The 25,558-nt window shown below is 37.7% G+C and overlaps 1 protein-coding gene across 2 annotated transcripts; it reads right to left on the bottom strand.

Annotated features, from left to right (window-relative positions):
* Window positions 1–1,374: 1,374 nt before the first annotated feature.
* fbxl2 (F-box and leucine-rich repeat protein 2) lies at window positions 1,375–24,158 on the bottom strand. Of its 2 annotated transcripts, none has more exon segments than NM_200106.1 (14): window positions 1,375–2,106; window positions 5,320–5,532; window positions 5,695–5,751; window positions 8,324–8,368; window positions 8,481–8,541; window positions 8,636–8,766; window positions 10,150–10,224; window positions 11,383–11,509; window positions 16,274–16,438; window positions 17,070–17,164; window positions 20,388–20,462; window positions 20,829–20,883; window positions 23,230–23,291; window positions 23,912–24,149. In NM_200106.1, coding segments are annotated over 14 exon segments (1,299 nt in total). In that variant the 5' UTR covers window positions 23,942–24,149; the 3' UTR covers window positions 1,375–1,998.
* Window positions 24,159–25,558: the final 1,400 nt, after the last annotated feature.

Genomic DNA, 25,558 nt, shown 5'->3' with positions numbered 1-25,558 from the left:
CACCGGCCCTCCAGGATCAAGTTTGGACACCCCTGCTTTAAATTAAAGGGGTAGTTCACCCAAAACTGAAAATTCTGTCATCACTTACTGTTGATCCAAACTTGTTTGACTTTTTTCATCTGTTAAACACAAAAGAAGATATTTATATATAATATCTCTAAGTTTATATATATATAATAAAAATATAATAAGAATAATTCGGAAACCGGTAACCATTGACTACCATAGTATGCTTTTCCTACAAAGGAAGTCAATGGTTACCTGTTTATGAATATTTCAAAATGTCTTCTTCTGTTCCCTTGTTTTCCTCTATTCTAGTAAACCAAAAAAAAGATACTTTGAAGAATGTTGAAAACCGGTAATCATTAACCAGTTACACAGTTTGTACACTGTTAAAACATCTGTTAATGAACAGTTTTCATTATTTTGTAATTCATGTTGTATTTTTTTATTATTTATGATTTGAATCGCAATATGAGATCTTTATCTTTCTTCTGACAACCTTTAACCTTAAAAAGTTGTGAAAAGTGACTATGAAAAATTTTAATAGTTTAAAGTGATAAGGTATCTGGGATTGTATTGTATTTTATGCTGCAAAAACCTGGTAATAAACTGCCAGTACTTCTTCTGTTTTTTACAGACCTATTTATATATTACTTCTTAAACATTTTACTATTTCAAACAACTAAAAATGTCAACAAAAGTCACTTTGTTATACTGTAGAGTTGAATTTTTAACATTAAAAGCTGACAGAGCAGAGATCAACATCCCATAATGCAATTCACAACCGTAAATAAACCGAAAACACACAAACGGTTAATTAACAGATATATTTTAGAGTACAAAGGAAGTCAATGGTTACCCGTTTTCAACATTCTTCAAAGTATCTTCTTTTTTGGTTTATCAGAATAAACAACTTCACAATATTGAGCAATCTTTCATTTTTGGTTGAACTTTCCCTTCAAAGACAAGTAAAAGGCAGTGAAGACAAAGCAATGGGAAACAGTAAGGGGAATATTTTAAGGGAAATGCCTGAATAAGGAGTGTTCTGAATCCTGTCACATATGCTCGGGCTTTTGATATTGCACTGAAACTCAAATGTTGATCTATCCTTGATGCCCCTCAGTATATGTTTATATTTATATATATATATATATATATATATATATATATATATATATATATATATATATATATATATATATATATATATATATAGTCTTAATTGTCACATTAATGGTCACATACTGTAACTCCAGCTTCTCTGGCATGCACATTCACAGTCCTTCTCGTCCCCTCGCTTTCTCATTTCATCGGCGTCCTCTCAAAATTAGGGTGAGCACTAATAAAAAAAAAAAACAAACCGAAAAATAAAACATTTACTCCAGTTTTAATATGGGTTGATTTGTTTGTAGTGTTATAATCCGTTTTCTATATTTAAACATTCTCTCTCACACACACGCACGCACGCACGCACGCACACACACACACGCAAAACCAGACAGAAACGCTTCAATAGAGCTTCAATAGTCACATGATCAATCCTACATAAATCCAGATTCTGGCATCCTGCAGCTCGCACGCTTTCTTTCCGCTTCTCTATTTGTTCATGTCACAACAATGCATTCCTATTGGCTGAGGAGGAGCAGGATGTAAACACTGTGTAGTCGTCGTCGTCATAATCAAAAAACAGCATCTCTAAGTCGTTCGTTTCATATTCAGTAGTTCCATAATGCTTTTGAAGTGCATTTGTTTTCTATAGATCCAAACATGACATATTTTACATGGTAGCTCCTTGATGTTTCTTCGTGTGTATCCGTTTTTTTGTTGCATTGTATTTTATTTTTTGTGCAACTTGTTCAGGTCCATTCGGCTGCCAGGCAAGCGCTCCGTGAACCAGCCACGCCCCTCAGTGGCGTGAAGCAGGGGAAAGGCGCAGTTTAGAGGTTGGCTGACAGCTCGATTCTCTGTGATGTCACTCAGAGGCTCCTCCTTCTGTCAGAGGATGACGCAGCAGCGGCACAGACGCTGACCTCCGCCGTGCACTGATGGAGGTGGCGTGACCGGGGCAAAGTAAGCGTGGACTTTAATCTCAGGAAGGTGAGCCTATAGGAGAAACAAGAGCAGAATGAGATACAATTGATTGATCCCGTTTCAAAACACTGCTGTGACGTTTAACGGCCATCAGCATCTTAAATCCTCCATTTAGATCATTCGAAACTTATGGACATGTACTTATTATTTTATAACAGAAGAAACTCAAATGGTGCGTTCACACCAGATGTGGATGAAGTGCTAAGTGCGAGTGATATACATGTTAAGTCAATTCAAAGACGTGAATGAGGTGGTGTAATTGACACGATTAACCAATCAGAAGCTTGCTCTTCTAGGGGCGTGATTCTGACAGAGCGCCTGTTGTTGGTGTCCCGAAGCGAAATCTGACCCCTGACCCCGGACAACAGCTCATCAAACTGAGCTCGGTTCAGTCAGAAGCACCGCCGAAAGCCTCCATCATTCAGGTATAGTTTCTGGAGCAGTTGATGAAGTCTCAGAGCTGGGTGCACCTCTGAAAGGATCTAGTGGACTCAGACAGGGCGTCGAACAAATCTATGCTGTTTTTCAGCCTTCCTAAAGCACATAAACACTATTGGTGCAACGGTTCAATCTACTCATGGTTTGGTATGTATCACGGTTTTGGTACGGTACAAAAAAAGGCTACAGAAAAATTCAAAGAACAATATACATATTTATTGGGTAACAAACAACTGACAATGAAACAGGATTCACACATGACTGTGGATTTGCATGTTCTCGCTTCAATTAAGTAAAAGTAGGGCAATTTGAAAATTGTATGTTCAAATAAAACGTTTAAGAAAAATAAAGAGAGAAAAAGCTTTAATTTCCCCTTTTTCTAATTTACTTTCTTTTTCCCCATACTGACACAATAAATAAAATAAAACATATTTATTATCTGTTTTTTGTCCCGTCTCTGTAATTTTGCTGCACTGTAGAAGGTTTGTCACAAAAACAAATTCCTTGTATGTGTGAACACACCTGGCAATAAAGCTTTTTCTGATTCTGATACAACAGTCTCAACCAATGGGTTTTATGCCGAAGCATGCTTATAGGACTTTTAATTTGCCAGTAACCTGGGTTAAGCGCTTCCGGTGAACTTTATGCCAATGCAAAAATTACATTTCTTTAAAATCCAATATATGATATAAAGTGGGTCTCAGATTGTACAGGCACTGCATTAAATTACATTTTTCCCCGCCATGCCTTTATAATATGAGCATTTATTTTACCCCAGTATATTCAAAGGAGCTTGTGCGCTAGCCTGCCGATTCTGACGGAGGCGTGCGAGTAAAAGGCCTTTTGTCTCGTTTTACGCTTGAACAACTAAATGAATGCCAACGTTTATTTAACTGAATGTGTTTTAATTACATTACAACATCGATGCTGTTAAAGGAACCGTATAAAATGGAAAAAAATTTACAATAACAGGTTACTGGAAGTTTATCAGTATGGGAACAACACTAGCTCAGCATATGCCCTATTATACAGATAATAATTGTCAACGCATCTAAATAATTGAGCACTTTTAGAGTATTGATTACTCCGTTTACATTATGCTTGCATTACCAAGGCAACATCGCATGTTTGTAACCAATAATCCAGGGAGCTCCGTTATCACTCATCAGCACCATGAATGAAACTTAAGCCAAGAGAAAGTGTTCAGCTCTTCTCTCTCGTCTTAATTCAGCAGGAACAGTCAGTTGAGAAGAAATCTAAGTTGACAGCTGGTAAATGGAGTGAATAAATAGTGGGAGCGATCGGAAGCGAACGAACATCCAGTGCGAGCGAGACTGAAGTAACAGACCTGTTAAGATGTCTGGGTCCATATGGGACACTTCTGGGTCTGGATACGGACATCGAGCCACCTGTTATTGACCACTAATGTAGGCTAACTTTACAAAAAAATTATTTATATATTTTTAAATCGGCATTCGCTATTTTTGTGTCTGTCTGAATTTACAATGAGTGTCTGTTGAAACACTGACGGCAATGTGCTGTGCTTTGGAACTTTATATCCATCACTTGCCATGCTGAGAAACTCCACACACCGGCACGTGAGGAAACGATGTCATCAACAACTTTACATACTAAGAGGTGATTGGACAGGTCTTTGCAAGTGCAATGCATGTGAAAGGTAATCCGAAGCACAAAGGCGAAACTTTTTTTGCTTTGTTGCTGTTTTGATCACCAAACCAATATTAATACTGCATATTCTGAACCACAGATCACAGGATACACCGAATCATGGGAGGACAACAGGACGATAGTTTTTTATTTATTTTTTACTGAGAACAGTTGTATTCCTAATATACACAGCTATTATCTCAATAAAATCCATGTTAGCTATTTAGCAATGTAACTAGAGTCAGCAGGCAGAGAGAAGCTCTGCACATGATGCAAATCCACGCCTGCTGTGAAGTGACATTCACGCACGAATAAAGCGAATATGGCGCTCGAAGTGAGTAAACTCAAAATGTTCACAGATCTATTGACGTGCAAACAGCACAATTTATTTGCACAAGCTGCATCTGGTGTGAACACACCATAACAGATTTGCAACGAGTGAAGTGAACTATCCCTTTAATAGAGGTTAAGTCACTTCTTTGGCGAAGGCGGTCACATTTTTTTCCCCTCCCTCCCATATCTCTCCTGGCTTGCTGGGGCTATTTTCCCGCCTGATCTCACACCGAGTTTGAGGGGATTTTTTTGGCTCCCTCTTCCCAAATGTATCATATTTAATTTTTCTAAAAAATACCTCTCGACTGACCCGTCTTCCCCTAAAATATGTGATGCTTGTGTATGGTCGGAGGGGTCCAATTTCGCTACATGTAAAAGTGTATGTGACAAATAAAGCATTTTTCCATCATCATCATCATCATTATCACCATCATCATCATATTTCATTACAGTTTGAGAATTTAACATTGCGATAATTTGAGTTTTGTGAGTTGTGACACATCTAGCCATTTATTCTGTTGAACACAAAACAAGAAGTTTTGGAGAAAGCTGAAAACCTGTAACCATTGACTTCCACAGTATTTGTTTTTCCCTCTATGAATGTCAATGGTTACAGGTCTTCAGCATTTTCAAAACATCTTCTTTATTGTTCAAAAGAAGAAAGAGACTCATAAAAGTTTGAAACAAGTGAAGAGCTCTATGGCTTTATCAGAGGAATGTGATGATTTAACATGTGACTGCACAAGTGTGTTTTGTGACAGATGTAGCGCTTGTTTAGTGACAGACCCGGATTCGTTTGATGCCGGCGCGGGACACCTGCTGGCAGTCGTAGAGCTCGATGCGCTCCAGCCGCTGGCAGTTCTTGAGGTGCTCCAGAGTGATGTCTGTGATCAGCGGGCAGTTGTCCAGCTCCACCACCTGCAGGCGCTCCTGACCGCACACACTGCTGCTCAGGTGGCGGATCCCATCATCTGTGATCAGCTCGCAGTGAGACAAGCTCTGCAAAACACACACACACATACGCAAATACACACACAGACAGAGACACACATACACACAGAGTGGGATGCAGAAACAAATGTGCTGTCTCTGTAATTTCTCTCCAGAAAGCCAGAAATAAGCAGCAGGAAAGCAAAACTCCCACACAGTTGAGGCACTCACCAGCGCCTGCAGCCGAGGGCAGTGGATGGAGAGCTGAACCAGAGTGTTATCAGTCACCTGAATGGGAGACACACAGACACAGCTTTATTATTAGCATACTGACTAACCAGGACAAACGATTGCAGACACAGCAGACCATTAAAAAAATGTCACAGCTATATCACTCTTCAGCCCAAGACCGGTTACTCACTGAAGCTAAGCAGGGCTGAACCTGGTCAGTACCTGGATGGGAAACCACATGGAAAAGCTAGGTTGCTATTGGAAGTGGTGTTAATGAGGCCAGCAGGGGGTGCTCAACCAGTCTGCTTGAGTTCTAATGGCCTAGTATTATGGCATTTACATTTACATTTAGTCATTTAGCAGACGCTTTTATCCAAAGTGACTTACAAATGAGGACAAGGAAGCAATTTACACAACTAAGAGCAACAATGAATCAGTGCTATAGGCAAGTTTCAGGTCTGTAAAGTCTAAGAAGGAAAGTATTAGTAGTATTATTTTTTTTTTTTTTGGGGGGTACAGTTAGTGTGATATTCAGAGAGCAATTGCAGATTAGGAAGTGAAGTGGAGACTTATGAAGGGGACCCTATACTGCCAGTAAGCGCTGTCTTACAGGTGAGACGCTAAACCAAGGTCCTGACTCTCTGTGGTCATTGAAAATCCCATGGCACTTTTCGTATAGGAGTAGGGGTGTAGCCCCGGTGTCCTGGCCAAAGTCCCTCCATCGGCTCTTAACCATCATGGCCTCCCAATCATCCCCATTCCCCAACTGGATAATGCACACTGGTGGTGGTGTGGAGAGACCCCCCTCATGACTGTAAAGCGCTTTTGGTGTATGGCCATACGCGATAAATACACTATATAAATCCACATTACATTACATTTCTTTAAAAAAAAGTTTGAAATGGTTTAACAGAAAAATAAAAACACTATTATTTATAAAAAGTATGTAAAATATAATATAATATTAATAATAATAATAATATAGCTGCAATAAATACATTACAGATTATGCAGTATTTACTATCATTATTTACTGAAATATTTTAATAACAATAAATATACAGATGAAGTCAGCATTATTAGCCCTCGTGTATAATTTCTCCCCAATTTCGGTTTAACAGAAAGAAGATTTTTACACATTTCTAACCATAACATTTTTATTAACTCATTTTTATTAACTAATTTATTTTATCTTTGCCAATATGACAGTATATAATATTTGAGTAGATATTTTTTCAAGATACTAGTATTTTGCTTAAAGTGACATTTAAAGACTTAACTAGGTTAATTTGGCAAGTTAGGGCAACAAGGTAAGTCATTGTATAACGATGGTTTGTTCTGTAAACAATCAAAATAAAATATTGCTTAAGAGGGACAATAATGTTGACCTCAAAATGTTTTTTAAAAAATGAAAAAATTTAATAAAAATATTCTAGCCAAAATAAAACAAATAGGACTTTCTCCAGAAGAAAAAATATTATCAGAAATACTGTGAAAACTTCATTTCTCTGTTAAACATCCTTTGGGAAATATTTGAAAAAAAATTTCACAGGAGTGTGATTAAAAATAATAATATTTATTATTATTATTATTATTATTATTATTATTATTATCATTATTATTATTGTAGTAATATTAATAAAAATAATAATAATAATTCCTTACATTTATATTGTGCTTTTCTGGGGAGATCTCCTCATCCACCTGGATGATGAGACAGCAGCCATATTGCGTAGTAGAACAGAAGAATATAGCTATTTTATATTAAGCTAGATGCATGAACGCATGTCTAGATATTTATATCCTATTTAGAACAATATCTATTAAAATTTACGTTTTTCTGAATTATTCTCATGTATTTACATTATATGACGCACATGTTATTGGTTAGTTATTTTATTTGACCAAAACAGCACACATTTTATACTTTCAAAACAAATATTAAGCTTCATCAGTAGTTAGAACTATTCAGTTTGCAAAACATTTGTATTACTACCTCAGCTTCAGCTCTTCAAAATAATGAATACATGACGACAGAGCAGTGGGGGGACTTTTTTTAACACTTGTCGTGTGACAACACAACCACTCCCACCTGCCGGTAGAAACAGGTACTGCTGAACAGCTGACTATTTAAATAAACGACACAAAAACTGCATGAAGTGGAAAAAGAGCAATATATGTGGTAAATTTAGGTACTTGGATAACTAAAAAAATGTTATACAACCTTTTCCTACAAAGCTAAATAAACCCTACTCTATTCAAAGACCATCCTGGAATTTTTAGTGTACACAGAGAGTCAGGACCTCAGTTTAACATCTCATCCGAAAGACAATGCTCACTGAGCAATATAGTCCCATCAATATACTGGGGCATTAGGAACCACACAGACCGAGGGTTGAGCACCCGCTGCTGGTCTCACTAACACCACTTCTGGCAGCAACCTAGCTTTCCCATGTGGTAACTTATCCAGGTACTGACCAGACACAGTCCTGCGACCATGTGAGAGATGCAGAGAGCAAGCTGCTGGTGAATAATTTTGCCTTCAACTGTATATACAGCAAATGCCCCCAAAAATGTAAACACGTCCATAACTACACACTATTTTCAGAATTAGGAGGTGAAAACTCACCAAAATACATTCCTCTAAATCCATCTTCTCCATCTCATGACAATTCTACAACAGGAAGCAGAGTTACTTTGAGAATAGTGTCTCGCAGCTCATATCAATGTTTTCAGTCTCTATGCTTGTTTCTGTTGTTTCAGTGTTGTTATGTGTGTTTACTCACTCTGGCAAGAACAGTAAAACCAGCATCAGTCACATGTGAGCAGCGAGCAGCCTCCAGGATCCTGCAGAAAACACACAGCATGAATGACTGAACGAGTGTACCTTTGTCTCTGAGTGTGTGTGTGTGTGTGTGTGTACAGATGAAGAAAGCTTTACTTGAGCCGCTGGCAGTTGAGGCCGAGGGCAGTCAGAGAAGCGTCTGTGATGTTGCTGCAGCCAGAAATGCAAACCATCTGCAGCTTGTGGCAACCCCGACACAAACTCACAAAGCCGTCGTCTGTGATTTGCTGCAAGATGGAGGAAGCATATTAAAACACTCATTTGAATTGTGTGTGTTTGTTTTTCTTAAAGTCTGGGTAAAGCGAACTCTGAGAACTGTTTCTAAAGACATTACAGATGTTAGAAGGCTTGTTTATGCTTCTGCATTTATAGTTCTCGTGCTGTGTGATGTGCTCTGCAATAACACTTCTGAAGCACTAGCTGGCAGTGAGGTTTTCATGCTCCTCTGTGTCGAGTTTCTTTGCGGGTATTTTGTTTTTTCTGAACGCTACCTTAATGTACAGGGTGGGCCGTTTATATGGATACACCTTAATAACATGGGAAGGGTTGGTGATATTAACGTCCTGTTTGTGGCACATTAGTATATGTGAGGGGGCCAACCTTTTCAAGATGGGTGGTGGCCACAGTGGCTATTTTGAAGTCGGCCATCTTTGATCCAACTTTTGTTTTTTGTTTTTTAATAGGAAGAGGGTCATGCGACACATCAAACTCATTGGGAATTTCACAAGAAAAACAATGGTGTGCTTGTTTGTAACGTAACTTTATTCTTTCATGAGCTATTTACAAGTTTCTGACCACTTTTAAAATGTTTAATGTGCTGTCCATTGTGTTGGATTGTCAATGCAACCCTCTTCTCCCATTCTTCACACACTGATAGCAACACCCCTGGAGAAACGCCAGCACAGGCTTCCAGTAGCCGTAGTTTGAGGTGCTGCACATCTTGCATCGTCACACTATAGACAATGGCCTTCAGATGACCCCAAAGGTTAAAGTTTAAGGGGGTCAGATCGGGAGACCTAGGGGGCCATTTAGCTGGCCCATGACCACCAATCCACTTTTCAGGAAACTGTCCATATAGGAATGCTCGGACCTGACACCCATAATGTGGTGGTGCACCATCTTGCTGGAAAAACTCAGGGAACGTACCAGCTTCAGTGCATAAAGAGGGAAACACATCATCATGTAGCAATGTCAGTGGCCTTGAGGTTTCCATTGATGAAGAATGGACCTACTATCTTTGTTGTCTATGGTGTGAAGATACAAGATGTGCAGCACTTGAAACTACGGATACTGGAAGCCTGTGCTGGCATTTCTCCTGCGGTGTTGCTATTACATATTTTATTTAATCCTTAATTCAAATGACTCATTCAAAATGGCTGATTTATTTATAAACAAAGCAAATGACTTCATTACTGGATCTTTTATTTGATCACTGAATTATTGATTTTAATGATTCATTAAAAAAACAGATTGATTCAGAAACAAAACACTTCAGTGTTGCTCTGAGATGCACGAGGAAAAAACAACAACACTCAGCTCGCATATCATGTATGCACATTAAACATCACACATCCACACTTATTCTGTATATAGTAAATAAAAAGTCTTACCGTGCATGATTGCATGTTGATTGTCATGAGTTCGGGACAGTGCTTTTGAAGGTGCTTCAGTGCAGTATCATCAAGCTGAAATGCATAGGAGTATTATTAAAAGTGCCGACATCAATTAATATTTTGCACTTTTATAATGTATACAGTTGAAATCAGAATTATTAGAACCCTTGAATTATTAGAAATTGGAGGGAAAATAAATAAGTGGTCTGTTTAATGGAGAGCAGATTTCTTCAACATTTCTAAACATAATAGTTTTAATAACTCATCTCTAATAACTGATTAATTTTATCTTGATGACAGTAAATAATATTTGACTAGATATTTTTCAAGACACTTCTATGCAGCTTAAAGTGACATTTAAAGGCTTAACTGGGTTAATTAGGTTAACTAGGCAGGTTAGGGTAAATAGGCAAGTTATTGTATAATGATGGTTTGTTCTGTAGACTATCGAAAAAAAATAGCTTAAAGGGGCTAATAATTTTGTCCCTAAAATGGTGTTTAAAAAATTAAAAACTGCTTTTATTCTATCTGAAATAAACCAAATAAGACTTTCTCCAGAAGAAAAAATATTATCAGACATACTGTGAAAATTTCCTGAATCTGTTAAACATCATTTGGAAAACATTTAAAAAAAGAAGAACAATTTTGAAGGGGGCTAATAATTCTGACTTCGACTGTATGTACAATGTTGTCAAGTGGAAAGTATTTTGGTTGCATTTTGAATTATTTTATTGCAGTAGTTTGTCCACAAAAAGTCAAGACTGAACCAGGGCATTGTTTCATTGTTGTAAAAGACATTTACAAGGCAAATCAGGATTAAGAACTGATTTAGAACTACTGAACACCGCAAAAATGCTAATGAACGTATAAGAAAGATTGAAAATATACACAAAATTGGTTTTATTAAAGAGTAAAAATACATTTTTGCTGACAAGAATAAAACTACATACCTTATTATTATTTTTACCCTTATTATTATTTGCTAATGACTTTTTCTTCTCTTTAAAAAACAAAGAACAAAGATAATGATATGTAACAATTTGTATTGTAATAGTGTTTGTTTTTCGCAATAAAAATTGAACATAGAATGAATCTACACAGCATGCATGTGTCAGGAGTTTGTGCACATTAATAAACTACACTAGGTGCTTGATTGAACATGCACATCAAAATGCATAATAAAGTATATTTTTGGGCTTTACATGAATTGGTTTTGCACCTATAGTGTACCTGTGTGCATCCTCTCAGAAACAGAGCTCTGAGAGCTGTGCAGCCGCGGCTGAGAGCCTCAATGCCATCACTCGTGATCTGATCACACCAGGACAGATTCAGGTTCTCCAACATCCGACAGCCCTCACTAGCCAACAGAAAACACAAATAAAGAGAGTTAATGCTGGTAACACTGCACAGTAAGGTCCTGTAGTTCATTTGTCAGTCAAAATCACTTTAAACGCAGTCACATGGCAACAGTCTGGGATTATAGCCAGCTTTTAATGTAAAAATCTATTCATTTTATTTTTTATAAATCACACTTCATAAAACAGTCTGCAGAAACACTTTGATTGACATTCTCTCTTTGTGGGTGTCAATAAAAGGGGGAAAGCCCCGCCCATTTAGTGATCGTCTCTCCCTCATTAGCATATGAGGTTCTTGTTTTTGAATTTGCCATTATACTGACACAGGCATTTGTAGCTCTGCCCTCCTTTAAAAAGAGCACAATTTCATTTGAAGTTAAAGCAACAGTCACCAAAATGGCACAATTAGGATTAAATAGGTTTCAAAGGGTTTTAAATCATTATTTGTGGGGTATTCTCAGCTAAAAAATTACTCTCTAGGGATATCAGAGATTTATTTTACATCTTGTAAACAATAGGTTCCTTTTAATGCATGCAAATAAAAAATGCATTCATGCTAAAGTCCCCATGAACCAGAAGCTGTGATTATTTTTTTTCCTATTGTGACGCAGTACTTAAAGCATTAAATGAGAAAACAGTGGCCGTGGCTTGTTTTTTCTGCTGCGAGCTGAATGGTTGTAGTAAAGTAGGCTTTTCATTCAGAAAGATTGGCAAAGGGGTTTGGGGAGAGTTGTTACAACCTAACAGACGCTCACCATTTCTGTTTGTCGTCAAAACTGACAGTTGGAGGGGCGTGGTTAAGTGTGTAAGCCCCGCCCAATACCTCAGTCACGTATTCTGACAATATAACTAAAAAAAATAAACAGGAAGTGCATTTTTAGATTTCAATTTTTTTTTCTTAATTACATAAACAGATTAATTGTTCAACACAAAACTAGCAGCGTGAGCTAACAAAATAAATGTTTAATTTATTTTCATGGGACTTTAAGGCAAGCTCACACTGTGCGATTTTTTATAATTCTGAACGATAGTAGCATATCAGACTGAATGAACATGGCTCCCATGTCACACTGTAAGATCTCAGCCGTCATAATGTCTTGGATTGACGCTCATCACAGCTGTTGTCACACTGCAGGAAAGTGTCTGAAATCTTGTGACACTGCCAGAACTTCATCGGAGGAAGATCTGATCACAACAGGCATTAAGCGACTGTCTGTGAACATCAAACAATGATCAATGATCCCAGATTTTAGCCTAGGATTTCAGGAATCTTTTAGGATTTCCCAAATTCGTCTCAGATGACAATATCATGGCTGAAGTCTCACACTGTGAGCAGGGCTTTAGGTCATTTTAAATACATCAAAAGAGAAAATTGAGGTTTTAATAATGTGTAATTAATGTTTTAATTGTTAGTTCATTCGGTGAACAAATTTGAATGAACTAAAATTTTTCATAAAGTGTAAGCAAAATATCTTAAAACACCACGGCACTACTCAAAACTAACAAACTGTTGTTAGTTGTTAAAAGGAAAAAATGTCATTACATGTTGAAGATCAATAAACCATTTGTTATTTTTCTTCTAAATATTAATACCAACGTAATGAACCTAATTTCTATTACTTATTTATTAAATGTTTTCTAAATGCTTTCTTGTCTTTCCAACAATACCATGGGGGAAGGAAATCAGACATGACCTGAAATGTGTAACAATGAGTTAATAATTGTTCTTCAGTCACAGTTTAAATATTCCCTCCCAGAACTTCCTGTTTCGCCGGCTTGTACAGTCAAATCTACTACAACTGTGGAAAACATTCATTAAATAAAGGTGACAGAGGTGACCCACTTTATAATCATTAACACAGCCGCTCTCTTCACACAGATATATACACTAGATATCACATAGGGACCCTGAACATGCGTCAATAGCGCCGCCACATTTGTACAGTGCTCCCAGGACAAATGAATATCAATCACACTAGTCAAGACAGTGTGCCAACGTAAACATGTTGGACTTTAGTGTTGTGTACGGGTGTATTAACGAGCAAACAAAGAAAACAAAGAACACAAGCAGAACATTTTATAGGTAAGATTTGTTATGAACTTTTGTCCTAAATATTGATGATAATACAGTCACTTAGCCTACAGCACTGACCATAAGGTTAAGTAGCACCAACTCGCACTAAATAACTGGCTTATGCTAGTTTTGTTGAATAAAATAAGCAAACAATGCAAAAAAATGGCTGAAAAAAACAGCTTAAACCAGCCTAGGCTGGTTGGCTGGTTTTAGCTGGTCAACTAGCCTGGTTTTAGAGGGGTTTTGGCCATTTTTAGGCTGGTTTCCAGCCATTTCCAGCCTGGTCTTAGCTGGTCAGGCTGGGAGACAACCAACTAAATCCAGATTGACCAGCCTAGCCAGAAACTTGTATTATTTTCGGCTAAGTGAGCGAGTCGTTCATAACGGGGATTCATTTACAAACGAATCGCTCCCTCCGTCAAAATAAGTAGTGAAAGCAGGAGAGGAGCTGTGTTTCAGGAATTGGATTAAATCAAATTTAACAGGGAGGGTGGACAGTACATTTCCATGCACACAAACACAAGCTTTTTGTCAGGAATGCCCATGTGGTCACTTATTCATCAATGTAGAAGAGTGATGTATAATTATATATTTAAAAAAAGTATTTAAATATTTATAATTAAATAAAACTGCATACTGACCACTGGGAAAACTCCCGATCATAGACATATGTGTATATCTCTGGCTCTAGATGGTCACAGTCCTCGACCACAGCTTGGTCCCTCATTCATTTCACAGGATACTACCCTGTACTAAAATGGCGGCTCTATTGACGCATTCCTTCCAATAGACAACAACAGGGTAGGCGACATCTAATGTAAATATCTATGGATTCAGCACCCTGGTTTCACATTGAAGAATCGTAGTTTGTGCTTTTTTGTTCATTTGAGGTCAACCACATGTTAATATTCATTAAGAAAATTTAATTGAAGTATTTAAAATCACGTGTAAAATATCTCTTATGTACATGATTCCCAGCTTAAGGTAAGACACTGGAAGCGAATAGGGTAAAATAAATAAAAAAATTAATAATTATCATACTTACAAATCCCTCCATGATTTTGCAGGGACTATATTTTTTTTATATTAGTCTCTCTCGCTCTCTCTCTCTGTAATTTTTTTTTTATATACATAATTGGTTTTGTCTCCTGTCGACGTTGATGGGAACAGGCAAAAGATCCGGACGAACAATAAATCATTTAAACGACTCAGAGTCGAATCTTTTATTTTTGATTTGATTTTCATTGAAACACAATGCATTTTCAGATTTAACCCTCAGCTGGATGTTTCCTTTCACTTAGAGCTGTGTTGCACACTGCATAGAAGCCCCTAATAGAGGCTCTTAAATGTTTTTAGTGTAAATTGTGACTTGAAATAAAGGGCTACCAAAACATTTAAGTGCACTTTGAATAAAACACTGGAAAAAAGTCCAAAATGCAAAAAAAACAACAACTCAAAACCGAGAGGTGCATGTACATGGTTTCTAGCTTTAACCAACACAAAGTTCTGCTCTCAGGCCCCGTTTACACTGGAAAGTTTTAGTTTTAAAACAGCATTTTAGAATGAAAACTATACGCATCCACACCAGTGTTTCTGAACAGCTCTCCGTCTACACCACACCACTAAAAACGCACATCACGTGACCACACACACACACACACACACACGCACACGCACACGCACACACACACACACACACACACACACAGGCATGCGCTGCAGTATATCTAGCCAGATCAGAGCTGTGCTCGTCGCACTGTTCATCAAGTATCTAGCGCTGGATCTCATCTCACTATACTTGTTAATCATGATATATAATTCATCTTGTTGTCTATATCCGACCACATATTCCCTGAGTTTAGTCTTATGTATCTATTACTTGTTCTCAGGTAACGTGTTTTGGCTGAGCGCAAAGATAAGTTAATAATTAATGTAACCACGAACATTCAGTATATTCACTGATTAGCTGCCTTAATTTTCTATAATGTATAAACTTATTGTACGTTACTTTTATAATGGTCATTATTGATTATTAAAACTGATATTCAGCTAAAGAGAGGGTATGTTTCGTATTTTCAATGAAAATGAAAGGAGGCAGTTGTTATAGGCTCCGCTTTGTTATAAATATGCACACAGTGAAGATGACGCTCATATATGCAGCACAACACCTCAACATTTCTGCTGTCTGTTAAGTTGTTAATATCAAAATGAAAATAGGCAGTTCCTTGTATTATGTTTTCATTTTATTGTTAAGAAAGTGAACCAACGTACGTATTTAGGATGATGTTAAAAAGGTTATAAAGTACACTGTTCCCTATGAAGATTTACCCGACATGTCCTCGGGTGTCTGTTTTCTATATCAAACTTGCGAAGTCTGAACTTACAAAGAGAGGAAGCAGGACTGAGCTGTGTGTACGCTACGTAATATTGAGAAAAAGCCTCAATCAGAGAGGCGAATATCGGCAGCCCCGCCTTTGTTTTCAGATGTCTCCATTTTTCCCCGTCCACACTGAGACGGAGCAGCAGCGTTTCAGAATGAAAACAGTCTCTTCAGCATTTGCAAAACACTCTGTTTTCGGCGCTCGAAAACTCTAGCGTAGTTTGGTTAGATGGCGTAACCGTTGCAGAACTTAAGTGTATTAAAACGAAAACACAGTGTAAACGGGGCCTCAGTCTTTATGAATACCCTCACCTTAAGGCCTTGAGTGCATGATTGGTGATGGAGACGCAGGAGGTCAGGTCAAGGTGGCGCAGTTTGAAGCAGAACTTGCTAAGGCTGATGCAGGTGGAGTCTGTGATCTTGGTGCAGCCGTTGAGGTTCAGATGTTCAATGTTACGACAGTTCTGAGCGAAGGTCCTGTCAGAGCAAAACAAACCTCTCAGTTGGAGTTGTTAAACTGTAAAAGTGTCCACTAAAACAGCAACATGGACATTGCAAAACATCGACAGAAAATCATTAAACAGCTAAAGTCAAAATTATTTGCCCTCTGTGAAATTAATTTTCTTTTTTTTAAATATTTCTCAAAGGATATTAAATGGAGCACAGAACTTTTAACAGTATTTCTGATAATAATTTTTCTTCTTGAAAAAGTCTTCTTTGGTTTATTTTGACTAGAATAAAAGTAGTTTTTAATTTTTAAGAAAAAACATTTTAAGGTCAATATTATTGACCCAATTAAGCAAAATGTTTTTCAATTGTTTACAGAACAAACCATCGTTAAACAATGATTCGCCTAATTTCTGTTAAACAGAAATTGGGGGAAATATGCAGGAGGCTAATAATTCAGAACGGCTAATAATTCAGGCAACAAATATAAACAAGTCAGGGTTTGTATTAAAAGGAAAATACATTAGAAATTAAATAAATAACAGGAAAAGAAAAACTCTGGGGTGGAAAATGACCTTTATACACCTCTAATATCTTTTAGTACGTTTTAGTCTATCTATTAACCGCATTTATGTTTAATAACAATAGTATGATATCTCACTTCATGGAGGCGTCTCCGACACTGAGGCAACCCCGGAGACTGAGCTGCCTCAAAAAACCTCCACATCGCTTTGAGATGTTCTCCACAACCCGACCCTGAGAGAAAGAAAGATTTACTTTATTTCATACCATATTAATAATACCCCAATTAACAAAAATGTGTTTTACTCAAGCCATTTTGTAAATATTAGTTCTCCTTCTTTAACGGAGCCATCATATCTTTATAAATCCACACATTTTCAAGTTCTTCAATATTCTTGACATTGAAATAGATTCTCATTTTAATTAAACTCTTAAAAACTTGCACCATGTCTCGACAAACTTCACCCTCTGTCCTTTCTTTTCTTGTTATGCAAATTGCCATGTTGGCTTTTCCTACAACAAAATTAATGATTCACTTCTCTTCCCTCTTCTTGTTTTGCAAATTTGAAACCAAAAATGAAGACAACGCTAGAAAGAAAAATAACCTTGAAATCCGCAATCATAAAGGAAAATAAGAGAGACAGAGATGCTGTTTTTATTAATATCATTCACTCTTTTATCCTAAAATGTTCATGTTTTAATTTATTATTATTTGTATTATTTCTTTTTTTTTTATTAATTAATAATACTTTTTTTTACTACAAAGTCCCTGGCGTCTGGCAGAGATCAAGACCTTTTATTACGTTTGGCTCGCTAAAGTGATCTACTCCTGGGAGGGGGTAGAAATCAGGGGCCGTGCGATTTACTTCCACATAATTAGAGCTGTAAAGCTTAACTTTTAGACCTTAGATGAAAAATCAAATCTGTTGGAGACGTCCAATAGATTAATAGGCACTGGAAAAGTCCACAGAGGGGGGGTGATCACTAGAATGGGGAAGTCCCAGAGTCTTATGCTGTTTTTATATCATCTGTTTTTATTTTATTTATACTCGTATCTTTAATTGCTGTTTATATTATGTAACTATTACTCGTCTCACAGCAAGAAGGTCGCTGGTTCGAGCCCCGGCTGGGTCAGTTGACATTTCTGTGTGGAGTTTGTATGTTCTCCCCTTGGTGGTGTGGGTTTCGGCTTCGAGTGCTCCGGTTTCCCCCACAGTCTAAACACATGTGCTGTAGGTGATTTGAGCAAGCTAAATTGGCCGTAGTGTGTACAGCCAATGTGTGTATGTCCTGGTCCTCCAGGTTGGGGGTTGAACGTTGGGCTAACAACCCACCTTATAAAAACTAGATGTTACAAAACAGCAATATGGTGCGGCTAAATATCAACTTCGATATAATTCCACCTGGGAGTAGGTTTTATTACTTACTGTGTTTACTATGTTTATTTTTTTATACACAGTTGAAGTCAGAATTATTAGCCCCCCTTTGAATTTCTTTTTTAAATGTTTCCCAAATAATGTTTAACAGTATGTCTGAAAATATTTTACCTTCTGGAGAAAGTCTTATTTGTAATAAGTCTTATAAGCCTTTTAAAAATTTTTTTTTAACCATTTTAAGGTCAAAATTATTAGCCCCTTTAAGCTATATAAGTTTACAGAACAAACAATCGTTATACAATAACTTGCCTAATAACCCTAACCTTCCTAGTTACCCTAATTAACCTAGTTAAGCCCTTAAATGTCACTGTAAGCTGTATTGAAGTGTCTTAAAAAATATCTTGTCAAATATTATTTACTGTCATCATGGCAAAGATAAAATAAATCATTTATTAGAAATGAGCTATTAAAACTATTATGTTTACAAATGTGTTGAAAAAATCTCCTCTCTGTTAAACAGAAACCAGAAAAAAAGAGAATAAATCAGGGGGGCTAATAAATCTGACTTCAACTGTATATGTATGCTCTTTAAAATGTAAACTTTATAAAGGCTTTGCAAGGCATTTGTAACGTGTCATGTCAATAAAGCAATGATTAAAAAGGAATTGAGAGAGATACTGATTATTATTTATCATCAGTCTTTTATCCTAAAACGTTAATTGTTAAATGTGCAGTTTATTCTGATGTATTATTATTATTTTTAACTATTTATTTTTATTTTATTTATTCATATTTTTATAACTTATTTTGAAATGTTTTTTTTATTTAATTTCTTTAAAAAAATTAGAACTACAATTTACTACTACTACAATTTACTGTGTTTACAGTTCTTTTCTATATATACATGTATTGACCTTATCCTCCGCAGACGAGTGGGCGCTGCCATTTGAATCTTTTTGGCACGAGACTTCCGGTCTCATTCACTTCCATACATTTTTAGACATTAAAAACTGCTTGTTTCTCTGTTTAATGTTGCAAACTGATATTTCCTTGTTATATTATTCTACTTGGTGTGTATAGTCATGCAAACATTTGTTTGTAGAGCAAGTAGTTTGACCGTTTTTTGCCGTTTAATATTCCTTGTCATTTCTCCCATAGGCGACTGAAACGGAAGTTCTAAGACAATCGCGAAAACAGGCGCACTTCCGCAATTTAGAATAAGGTCTATATATTTATATATATATATATATATATATATATATATATATATATATATATATATATATATATATATGTTCTTTTTAATGTAAACTTTGTAAATGCTTTGGCAATACATTTGTAACATTTCCATGAAGCAACTCAATTATTAATTTTCTTTCAGCTTAGTCCCTTTATTTATCGGGGGCACCACAGCGGAATGAACCGCCAACTTATCCAGCATGTTTTACACAGCGGATGCCCTTAAAGCTGCAACCCAGTGCTGGGAAACACCTATACACACTCATACACCACGGCCAATTTAGTTTATTAAATTCCCCTATAGCTTATGTGTTTGTACTGTGGGGGGAATTGGGAGCACCCGGACGAAACCAACACCAACTCGTGGACAACATGCAAACTCCACAGAGAAATGCCAACTGGTCAGCTGGGACTCAACCTTCTTGCTGTAAGGTGAGAGTGCTAACCACTGAGACACCATGTCAGCCCAATAAAGCAATTATTAAGTTGAATTGATTTGAATTGAGAGAGAGGGACAGAGAAAGAGAGAGAGAGGGACAGAGAAAGAGAGAGAAATAGAGAGAGAGAGAGAGAGAGAGAGAGAGAGAGAGAGAGAGAGAGAGAGAGAGAGAGAGAGAGAGAGAGAGAAAGAGAGAGAGAGCTCAGGCACAGAGGATCAGGGATGACGTTACTGTCTATGGATTCAGTAGAAAAGCCTACTGACCCAGTGTTAATCCTGCACACACACATACACAAACACACACACACACACACAATTTATAGCACACAACATATTGTAGATGAAGCACTCAAACATACATCGTAAAAGCCAATGACATGACAAAACATTGCTTTTTTTTTACCTCGATATCTGTCTGAAAGTTGAAGAGATCGATCTTCTGCCAGTTGCTTCCATCTAATGCGAGAACATTCCAGGCCTGTGGGTTTTTTCACAGAGAAAATGAGGAAGCAATGTTAAGCAGATTGTTAAAAGGATTGTTCACCTAAAGCTGAACATTCTGTCATCATTTACTCACCCTTCACCTGTCATAAACCTGTTTGGAGTTTCTTTCTTCTGTTGAACACAAGAGGAGATGTTTTGAAGAATGCTGGAAATGTGTAATCATTGACTTCCATAGTATTTGTTTTTCCTTCTATGGAAGTCAATGGTTGCAGGTGTCTAATATTCCTCAAAAAAAACTTCTTTTGTGTTCAACAGTAAAAAGAAAGTCGTAAAGTTTTGAACCACTGGAGGGAGGGAGAGTAAATAGTAAGCATTTTTCAACTAAAGCAGTTGACCATACCTTGGATACTTGAGCACATCTGCACAATGTAACAACATCCAGGTAGGAGAAAATCCTGAGATAAAGGATAAAGAAAGAGTATTTATACTTCTTACTTTCTTCTCTTCCATATATGCAAAAGTTAGGAAGGCAGACAGAAAAATAACACAACAATTGATAAACAACACGATATACAATGAGCGACTGTTCGGTCGGTTTGTCGAAAGATAGACAGACAGACAGACAGAGAGACAGACAGACAGACAGACAGACAGACAGACAGACAGACAGATAGACAGACAGACAGATAGACAGACGGATAGACAGACAGATAGACAGACATATAGACAGACAGACAGACAGACAGACGGATAGACAGACGGATATGTGGATAGATAGACGGACAAATAGACAAATGGATGGATAGATAGATAGATAGATAGATAGATAGATAGATAGATAGATAGATAGATAGATAGATAGATAGATAGATAGATAGATAGATAGATAGATAGATAGATAGATAGACGGAGGGATAGACGGAGGGATAGACGGAGGGATAGACGGAGGGATAGACGGAGGGATAGACGGATGGATAGACGGAGGGATAGACAGAGGGATAGACAGTGGGATAGACAGAGGGATAGACAGAGGGATAGACAGAGGGATAGACAGAGGGATAGACAGAGGGATAGACAGAGGGATAGACAGAGGGATAGACGGATAGACAGACGGAAAGACAGACGGATAGATGGATAGACAGACGGATAGATGGATAGATAGACGGACAAATAGACAAATGGATAGATAGATAGACAGACAGACAGACAGACAGACAGACAGACAGACAGATAGACAGATAGATAGATAGATAGATAGATAGATAGATAGATAGATAGATAGATAGATAGATAGATAGATAGATAGATAGATAGATAGATAGACGGAGGGATAGACAGAGGGATAGACGGAGGGATAGACGGAGGGATAGACGGAAGGATAGACGGATAGACAGACGGAAAGACAGACGGATAGATGGATAGACAGACGGATAGACAGACGGATAGATGGATAGACAGACGGACAAATAGACAAATGGATGGATAGATAGATAGATAGATAGATAGATAGATAGATAGATAGATAGATAGATAGATAGATAGATAGATAGATAGATAGACGGAGGGATAGACGGAGGGATAGACGGAGGGATAGACGGAGGGATAGACAGAGGGATAGACAGAGGGATAGACAGAGGGATAGACAGAGGGATAGACGGAGGGATAGACGGAGGGATAGACGGAGGGATAGACGGAGGGATAGACGGAGGGATAGACGGAGGGATAGACGGATAGACGGAGGGATAGACGGATAGACAGACGGAAAGACAGAAGGATAGATGGATAGACAGACGGATAGACAGACGGATAGATGGATAGACAGACGGATAGATGGATAGACAGACGGATAGACAGACGGATAGATGGATAGATAGACGGACAAATAGACAAATGGATGGATCGATAAATGAATAGATAGACAGTCAGGAAGGTAGAGAGACGGACAGACAGACAGACAGATAGATTGATGGATAGACAAACAGACAGACAGACGGACGGATAGATGAGTAGATACACAACAAATTCATTAGTGTTAAATTTTGAGTGTTGCGGTAATTCAGAGTAAAGTGTTGAAATTCTAGAGTTAGATAAAGGTAAAATAACTCTCTCAATGTGAAAAGCTGATTTGCCTCCTTGTCACATGTATCTAAGACTAAAACAGTGTTGACGACTATCTGGGAATTTATGCAGCAATATTATCCCTGGAGGATTTTTTCAGATGCCATTTTCTTTTGCCACGAGGAGCAATGAGTGACTGTTTTGAATTGTTTTCTTTAAACATTAACCGAATAGTTAATAAATAGTTGCTGATATTAAACAAGATATATTTTTATTTCTGTGCGGAGTTGAAAATTTGACCTAAAAGTGTTAACACATAACACTGAGTGTGTTCATATTTCACACTTTATGAGTTTGCTGATTAGCACTTTCTGAGTGTTGATAATGTTAACTCTTTCACAAGTGTTATTTTAACACTTTTAGAGTGGTTCCCATATAAACTCTGAGAGTGTTCATTTTTAACTCTAAGGTAGTTAAATCTATCTTAAATTTGCAGTGTATATGGACGAACGGACAAATGGATGGATAGACGGAAAGATACATGGATAGACAGGAAGGTAGAGAGATTGACAGATTGACCGACAGGTAGGTAGGTAGGTAGGTAGGTAGATAGATAGATAGATAGATAGATAGATAGATAGATAGATAGATAGATAGATAGATAGATAGATAGATAGATAGATAGATAGATAGATAGATAGATAGATTTATTACAATAAAAGCCTTTATTATGCTTGGCTCACCTGAGCAGAAGCTCTTTGGGAAGTTTTTTGTTGATGGGGGCCTCATCATTGTTTGAGAACACCTGGACAGCATAAAATGACACACACACACACATACACACACACACACACACACACATTATGTAAAGCTCGTCCAGCAGATCTGTTCATGCACAATCAATATGCTGAAAGCTGGTTCAGACACGCCTCGGCCTGGTGCAACTTCACCAATAACACTTGCACAAGAAGACAAACAGCATCAGCGGGTGCCTTAGATAACACTGCTGCTCTGTGACATCTTCTCGAGCCCTCACATTCAGGGCACGTCAGCAAGCCAATCAGCTTGATCTAAACTCCGAGAACAGCAGCCAACTCTAACGCTAAACCGATTCAGGCGCGCCGTTGCTGACACGGTCAGCTGGGGCCGTTGTGTTAGGGCTGGATTACCCTTGACGAGCAAAAACCTGAACACTGCATGTAAAAACATACCCATCAAAAAACACTAACATACAGTACCCTTACAGGCATATACGCGCGGGCACGCACGCAGTCAGTCACTGCCGCGTGCGCGCGCGCACTAACACAAACATACGTTTAAACACACTGTCATCGCTCAGACAGCCTGACACCGCCCGTTTTTGTTTCCTCGGGCAAACTATCACAGTTCAACGAGCACGTCCACGGTTCACGCGATATGAGTTACCTCAAATCTGCCCTTGGTGATGCCGTTCATGTCTGTCGCGGTGTCAATAATAAAGACAGTCCTCTGCGAGCGCTGCGCACAGCGACGTTTGCGCGTTTTGTCAACGCTGGCGATCAAACTGTCGTGAAACAGACGTCCAGCTGTAACGTGTGGCCCGTTAGCCCTTTGTGTCTGCGCTGGTAACCGGAGAAATCCCGGGCTGGCCGCCGTCCGTGAACCATCACACAGCCAAAATAACAATAATAACATGGACGGAGCAGACTGCTGCTCTAACCTCACTTCCGCCTCCCGAGCTGCCTCTCTGACTACATTTCCGCTCGGGCGCAAATTCCTGCCCGAAGTGAGCGCTGCTTAATCTTTAAACGACGCCACTAACATGCTTGAGGTGTCTGGCAAATAAGCTTAAAGAGTAATCCTTTTTTATTAGCGTTTGCGTTCGGACGGGCACGTGCACTCGAGCAGTTCGAAAGAGTGGCCGTCGTGACGTCACTTTTGCGGGAAAAACACGCGTGGTGGGTTTGTTTTGATAATGATGTATGAGCTGTGTTGTGGTCAATGCACAACTTGAAGTGTATAGAGAAGTGTATGGTGTTTAATATCCATGCATCATTTTGATCAGACGTGTATTGAGAAAAATGAGAGAATATAGTCACAGTGGCAAAATAGGATTTCATTTAATTTTAAGGTGTTTGGAAATAACAATAAAAAACATTAAATTTGTGATTAACAATATAATTTAAACGTTATGTTTTTTATGTAAAGCTCTATTAACAATATCAGATGTCAAAATAAAACCAATTAATTTCAGCTGCAGCTTTATGGATGTTTGTCCAACCTTTGACCACGTCAATAATAAACCCATTGCTTTAGGTGAAAAGCCCAATCTGTGATCAATGATGAAACATTTAGGTCATGATGACCTCCAAAAATGTACTATTCAGACTTCTGAATGCAAAAAGCAACATTTCTCTCCAAAAATTACTAAAAAGAGTAAAAGTAAAAAGTATTTATTAATGTATTCTGTCATCATTTGCTCACCCGTCACTTCTTCCAAATCTGAATTCTTTATTTTGTTGAACACAATAGAACAGGGGTGTCCAAACTCAGTCCTGGAGGGCCGGTGTCCTTAAAAGTTTAATTCCAACCCAATCAGACACACCTGGGCTAGCTAATCAATTTCTAACTAGGCTTTCTAGAAACATCCAGGCAGGTGTGTTGAGGCAAGTTGGAGCTAAAATCTGCTGGACACTGGCCCTCCAGGACCGAATTTGGATACATCTGCAATTGAAGATTTTTTTTTAAATGTTGGAAACCGGTCATTTGTATTTAATAATATGCAAGTTAATGCTTACCGGATTCTAACATTCTTTAAAATATCTCCTTTTGTGTTCAACAGCAAAAAGAAACTCATAAAGGTTTGCAATGCATTGAGGTGGAGTAAACCATCATGAGTCATTTGGAACTATCCCTTTAAAGTGAGGAATAAATTCTCAAAAAATGAGTATTTTAAAACTTCATTGCATTTATTTACTTATTAATTTACTTTACAAATAGCAAAAGTAGTTTAAAGCGCATAGTTTGGTTGTTACACAATGCTAATTTCTGGAAATGAGAGGAGAATGTTTAAATGACTAACCTCGAGTGTTC

Source organism: Danio rerio, chromosome 19, assembly GCF_049306965.1.
Source record: "Danio rerio strain Tuebingen ecotype United States chromosome 19, GRCz12tu, whole genome shotgun sequence".
NCBI classification, from domain to species: Eukaryota; Metazoa; Chordata; class Actinopteri; order Cypriniformes; family Danionidae; genus Danio; species Danio rerio.
The sequence above is the reverse complement of the archived record's forward strand: the minus strand, read 5'-3'. Positions and strand labels throughout refer to the sequence as shown.